Genomic DNA, 6000 nt, shown 5'->3' on the forward strand with positions numbered 1-6000 from the left:
TCTCCTTTATCTCTGCTGAGTTGTGCAGCGGTGTGGCAGCCAGGGGTTGCATGGATGTGTGTGGGGAGGCAGGCTCGTGTGCCACCTGGGGTCAACTCTCCAGAAGTGAAACCATTTTGCCAGCAGCACTGCCAGTCCTGCTCCTTGGCAGGAAAGGGGTGGTACAGCACAGGAGAGCTCTGATCTTGGCGCAGGAGCATTTTCAAGTTCTGCATTTATAGCTAAAGAAGGGCATGTGTGTGCATGTATGTCCATCCATCCCCACTGCCACTGATGGCTCTGCAGGGAAGCTTCTGCAATGACTTTGAGAGCTGGAGTGTCTTGAGTGCACTGTGCCCCTTTAGGACCCTCTGAGGGCTGTGGGATCTGTTTCTGCTGTTTTCCTGCTCTGGCAGCTTGTTCCATGGAAGGTGTTTTTCCTATTCCTGCACACACACATCTCTTTTCCAGAGATGGGGTTGCAAAGTCACCCTGTTTACACGTACAGACGGGGCCTGGGTAGTGTTCTGGGTAGTGAATTCTGGATAGTGCTAGTGTTGAGAGGATTTTTGTTTTGATTTTTTTTAACCTGTTGTTCTGCCAAATACCATCCACATCCTGTGGTGGCTGTTCTGCTCAGCACAGGCTGCTCCCAAAGGGCAAGAAATGCATCTGCTGACACCTTGGATTCTCTGTCAGCTGATGGGTATCTGTGTCTTTCCCCATTTTGGGGCTCACTCTGCTGGCTGTTCTGGCTTTTTATCCTCTTTTTTGACAGACCTGGGCATATTTAGACGAGCAGTGATGGTGCTATACACGGACTGTATCCAGCAGTGCAGTCGACCAATGTACATGGTAGGTGACTTCTTATCTAAGCAATTGCTCACCCTTCAGGCAATGTGCAGAGGAAAGAGTCTGGTCTATTTGAAAAAGTGATGTTCCCTGCTTCCCTTCTTCTCCCTCCCCCAGAATGGTTGGGGTAAGTGTAGATCTCTGCTACAGTGGTTTACCCCCAACCTCCAGACTTCCCCGATCTCAAACTTGGTGAATAAAACATCAAAGCAAAGGTGATACAAGCATGACAGGATTTGCCTTTGCACTTGCTCTCTGAGGCATCTGTTCAGAGGAATGGGTACGAGGCTCTGTGCAGTGCAGCCTCTCTGGGGAAGGCAGCAACTGTTTTGGCTCTGTGGTTTAAGCAAAAGCAATTGCCATTTCTGCAGCACCTCGGGGCAGGCAGCAGAAAAGTAAGAAATGGTGGCTGTTACCTTGTGTCCCACTGATGGCTTTCTTCTTGGCGCAGAGTGCTAATTAAGGATTGAAGCCAAATGGGGTTTTTATCCATGAGCATCTTTTTTCTTTCTTTCTTTTTTTATTTATTCTCCCACCTCTGAATAAACAAACTCAGTCCACTCAGGCAGGAAGTAAGCCTGGCCAGCCTGAAATAGCTACATCATGAAAGCAGCTGTAAGCATAAATGCACGTCCCACAGATGTAAACCTCTGCCTGCTGTAGTTACAGGGCTTCCCTAGCTAATGGTGAGATAGGAGAAAAAAAGTGTCTCTAAATACATGTGGGATGCTATCCAAAGCTTCCCCTGCTGTGTCTTTCAAGCAAGTCCTTGCTCTCTGCAGTAATTTTTCTATAAAACAGTGGGAGGGAAGGAATGTAACTAGAAAAACAGTAGAAACAGTCAAAGGATTTGCAGAACCTCCCGAGGCTGATCCCTTAAGTGCTGAGATTGTTCTTTTTTAGATGTTCAGTCTCCTTCTTGCAACTCTTTCTTAAAATTTATGAGTGTCAGAGCAGTTTCCATCTGATAAAGCTCCCACAGAGCGAACTACAGAACCAGGTGCACGTGTGTTTGCAGGAACCAGACTCCAAATCCTCACATAATGATATCCTGAATTTCTGAGGCAATGGCCTCTTTTTGCATACCCTTCTGATTTTATATGATCATCAGTGCCTTTCCTCCAGGACAGGATGGTGCTGCTCATTGTTGGAAACCTGGTCAACTGGTCCTTGTAAGTAGCTACATCTTGGTGTCCTGTATATTTGTGCACATGGGCAGCAGGATTCAGTACTGGAACACAGGGGGCCTGAAGTGATGAGAAAATGCAGCAATGTCTGTGCAATAATCCTGTGCTGGGGCCCTTCTGACATGTTTGGGCGGGGAGCTTGATCTGAGGAGTGCTGACAGTAGGATGCAGCGCAGCACTACAGAACGGTGTGAGGCACCCCTAAGTGTTTCAGCTGGGGCTGTCTCATGGCTCGTCTCTAAGCAAGCTTGTGTAGGGCTGGCTTGGTACTGTGCTGCTGTGTTGTGCTGTACACCTGCTTCCCACATAGCTGGGAAGTCTCTGGCACAACCAGAGTGCAGGAGACCTGACAGACACTCATTAGTCACAGAGCCTGGCTGAGCAAGGAGGTATTAGTTCTTAGATGAGATCTAAAATCATTGCCCCAGGCTCTTGCTTTTCACTAAAGTTGCTTAGGGACATGCTTTCTGCCAAATGTGCAGGTCTGAGGCCAGCTCCTACCCAGTGAGATGTGTTTGGCCATGGATTGGAAGCAACCCAGGGCCCTTTACTGTCCTCTGTGGTCTCAGTTGCTTCAGCAGCTGACCATGGCTGAGTTTCCTTGGCTGGGGGCAGTGTTGCTGTGTCTGTGGGGCAGTGGGTGGCTGTACCTTGGCAGTTTGGGGATGTACCCTGTCCCCAGTGAAAGAGGCTGTCTGATATCCCTTCTTCTCTCTCTCTCTCTCTCAGTGCTATCTTTGGGCTCGTGTATCGGCCCAGGGACTTTGCCTCCTACATACTGGGTATCTTCATCTGTAACCTGCTGCTGTATCTGGCTTTCTACATCATCATGAAGGTAGAGGGAGGCAGCTGTAGCTGTCTCTGGGGTGCTTATCTCCAAAGGGAAAGGGATGGACCTCTTTTCTGGATGCAACTGGGGTTCCTGTGGTGCTGCAGAGGGATGCGGAGGGGCTGTTGTGGGGCTCAGGGTGGGACAAGGTGTTGGGGAGGTGTGTAGCCATTTCAGGGGTGGCTGGGTTGGGCAGCCCTTCCCAGGTGCAGATGGTGTGTCAACCCTGTGTATAGCTCTGTCCCTTTGAAGAACTCAGGGTGTGTTATGAGGCTGTATCCCTGTCTGCAGCTCCGCAGCTCTGAGAAGCTCCTGCCCATCCCCATGTTCTGCATTGTGGCCACAGCAGTGGTGTGGGCAGCTGCCCTCTACTTCTTCTTCCAGACCCTCAGCAGCTGGGAGGTAAATTTCCCCTTTCACTGTCCTTCTGTCCATCTCTGTCTCATCCTCTTTCCTTCCTGTTGTTTGTTTTGCACAAAACATACTTTGGAGAAGAGTCTTGGCCTGCTCATGGAGAGCTGCTTATTTTCAGCAGACTGTGAAGGGAATGTGGGAAGCTGTGCTGAGCCAAAAATGACTGTATGCATGTATCTGTGTAGAGGCTATTTATGACCCAGGTATCTGGAGTTGACTGGTCCTCACCAGGGGACAGAGGACGAGCTGGGGATCTGAAAGCAAAACTGGGCAAATCGTGACTAGTACTGGATGGAAGACTTATCCCTGGAGCAGATGGCCAATGGGGGGGTAACTTGCCTGGGATTGTGAGGGCTCTCCATGACCTGGGAGACTGGATGTCTTCTAATGGGATATCACATCCATCTCCATGGAGGTGAGGGGCTTGCTGCAGAGTGGTCTGGTGGAGGCTGTGCAGCTTGTGCTATGCAGGACCTCAGATGTGGAGAGCAGAGGGTTCTCCCCAGCTGTGGGTTATGGGCCCAGATCCATTTTCAGGTCTAAGTATAACATTGCATTCCTGGCCTGCCCTCGCCCCATGTCTGGCCAGCATAGCACCTTTTCCTGGGTTCTGCTTGGACGGTTAAAATGGGTTGATCTTTAGAGGGTCCAGTGTGATCAGCAAGAGCCCTGTCTGAGTGGGTATCAGGTGCTGACCCTCTGCCTGCTCCCCTAGGAGACTCCAGCAGAGTCCCGGGAAAAGAACCGGCCATGCATCCTGATGGGTTTCTTTGATGACCATGATGTCTGGCACTTCCTCTCTGCAGCTGCCTTGTTCTTCTCCTTTCTGGTGAGTCTTGCTGAGTCTCCCACTCTGCTGTATGGCCTCACCCTCTCCTCTTCCACCTTGCCCCTCTCCATCCACATGGACCTGTGACTGCTCCAGGACCCCACAGAGGTGCCTCAACTCCTCTTCTTGGCTCTATCTCCAGACATCCTTTACAGTGGGATGCTCTTTGTCAGAGGGATCAGGTTTTCTCCTTTGCCTTATTTATTTCCCTATGCCTCTTGGCCTCAAATTCCCTTTGGGGCCGTGGGTCACACAGCTGTTGTGGGACAGCTGAGGGGCTGCTGCTGTGACCAGTGACTCATGGATTTGTGAAGACCTCCCAGGAAAGCAAGACCTGAAGGTCTGAAAGGTAGACCTGCCTGGCCAGCAAGACCTCGATCTGCCTTGTACTTTCTTCCTCAGGTCCTGCTGACCCTGGATGATGACCTGGATACGGTGCGCAGGGACAAGATCCCGGTGTTCTGAGTCCCCAGGGGACAGGGGCGCAGGGGCGTCCCAAACTGCTCAGCCAAAGGCACTGGGCCACTGGTATCTGTGGGGAATGAGCCTGCTTCCGTGGCCAACAACACAGTAGGAGCAGGGGAGCTGGATTCCACAGCAAGCATGAAGGGGTGCTGTGGTAACTGAGGCAGGACCAGAAGGGAAGACGACGTTTATTCCTTTCCCACCGCATCCTCTGGGGCAGGCACGACCCAGCAGCCAAGGCCAGTGCACAGCCCTCTGGCTCACAGGTGCAGTGGGTGCTGGAGCCAGTGAGGGGGGAGGAAACAGGAGGGAGGTGTGTTTGAGACCTTTGCTTCCCTTCCTTCCTGCTGATGTGCTCCACTTCCTCTCTGGTGAGCAGGCTTGAGAAGTGCAATGCTGCTCCTCCTGCATTGGGAGCTGATGCCTGTACCCTGCAGGCTGCTGCCCTCAGAGAGTCCCTTCAGCAGCACAGGGAGAGCATTTGGTTCCTGTCCCGCAGCCACTGAGGGAGCAAAGGACTCCAAACTGAGGTGGCAGTGGGGGGACAGTTTTCTTTTCATTTTGTTGGAGAGACTCCTCTGGTAGCTGGTGGGGAGCCATGGTTATAAGACTGTGGTGTTGGAGGGAGATGGTGGACTTAGAGCTGCCCATGCGTGCTGTGCCAGAGCCTCCCACCTTGCTCCTGAAGGCTCTCACTCACTCCTGTTGAACAGCCACACTTCCTCTGGCAGCTCCGGTGCTGGCTCTTGTCAGCATGATGGTCTCTCAGGGCACTAGAAGTGCTGTCCTCAAGCAAACCTAAAAGAGATGGCACAGCAAAGCCACAACCTTGCATGCTGGGCAGCTCTTTGGCAGCCCCTTGGCTCCTGCCTGCCTTGCCAAAGGGGCAAGGTGGAAGAGGCATGTTGTCCAGCAACCTCAGACTTTCTCCTTCAATGAGTCTGTTTTGGACAAACTTGGCAAAGCAGGTTCCGTTATGGACCGGGAGTGTTGAAGAGGTTTGGGGACAGTTGGGGTTGAGCTCTTTAGCTAAAGAGCTGGGCCAAACTTTCTTGTCAAACTTTGCTGCATCTGAAATAAGTTTTTAAATGGCTTCTCCATTGTTTCTGATTTCTTGGTTATTTAAAAAACAAGAATGAGGTGTGAATTATTTCAGACCTTGCATCTAAATATGGGACCTGTTTTGCTAATTTTGAATTAAAAAGTGTTCTTTCAGGCCTGCTGTCCTTATTCTTGCTGTTGTCTGAGCATTTTTGCTTCAGTGTATGTGCATGTACCCAGTGATGGGAAGGTTTCATTCCACTTCTGCTTACTAAAGCAAACAACTACGGTAATGTTTTACTCTGAGGGTCTGTATCTCCTTGAAAAGTTTTGCACCAGCTGATTTTTATTTTTTTCTAAGTTGGAGATTGTCAAGACTGTCAATAAAATGAATGTTCCTGGTT

At 50.7% G+C, this 6000-nt stretch overlaps 1 protein-coding gene across 3 annotated transcripts in view; it reads left to right on the forward strand.

The window, feature by feature from the left end:
• Positions 1-6000, forward strand: part of SIDT1 (SID1 transmembrane family member 1) — a 42182-nt gene extending 36182 nt beyond the window's left edge. Inside the window, exons 20-25 of one of the 3 annotated variants that reach the window (XM_027653299.1) lie at positions 758-834; positions 1957-2003; positions 2748-2853; positions 3139-3249; positions 3977-4090; positions 4493-4555. In XM_027653299.1, the coding sequence (XP_027509100.1) occupies positions 758-834; positions 1957-2003; positions 2748-2853; positions 3139-3249; positions 3977-4090; positions 4493-4555 (518 nt within the window). Of the gene's footprint in view, positions 1-757; positions 835-1956; positions 2004-2747; positions 2854-3138; positions 3250-3976; positions 4454-4492 lie in introns of those variants that run through there. The other 2 variants (XM_027653298.1, XM_027653297.1) reach the window with 2 other exon arrangements.

Source organism: Corapipo altera, unplaced genomic scaffold (genome assembly GCF_003945725.1).
Source record: "Corapipo altera isolate COAL_440 unplaced genomic scaffold, ASM394572v1 61, whole genome shotgun sequence".
Taxonomy (NCBI): Eukaryota; Metazoa; Chordata; class Aves; order Passeriformes; family Pipridae; genus Corapipo; species Corapipo altera.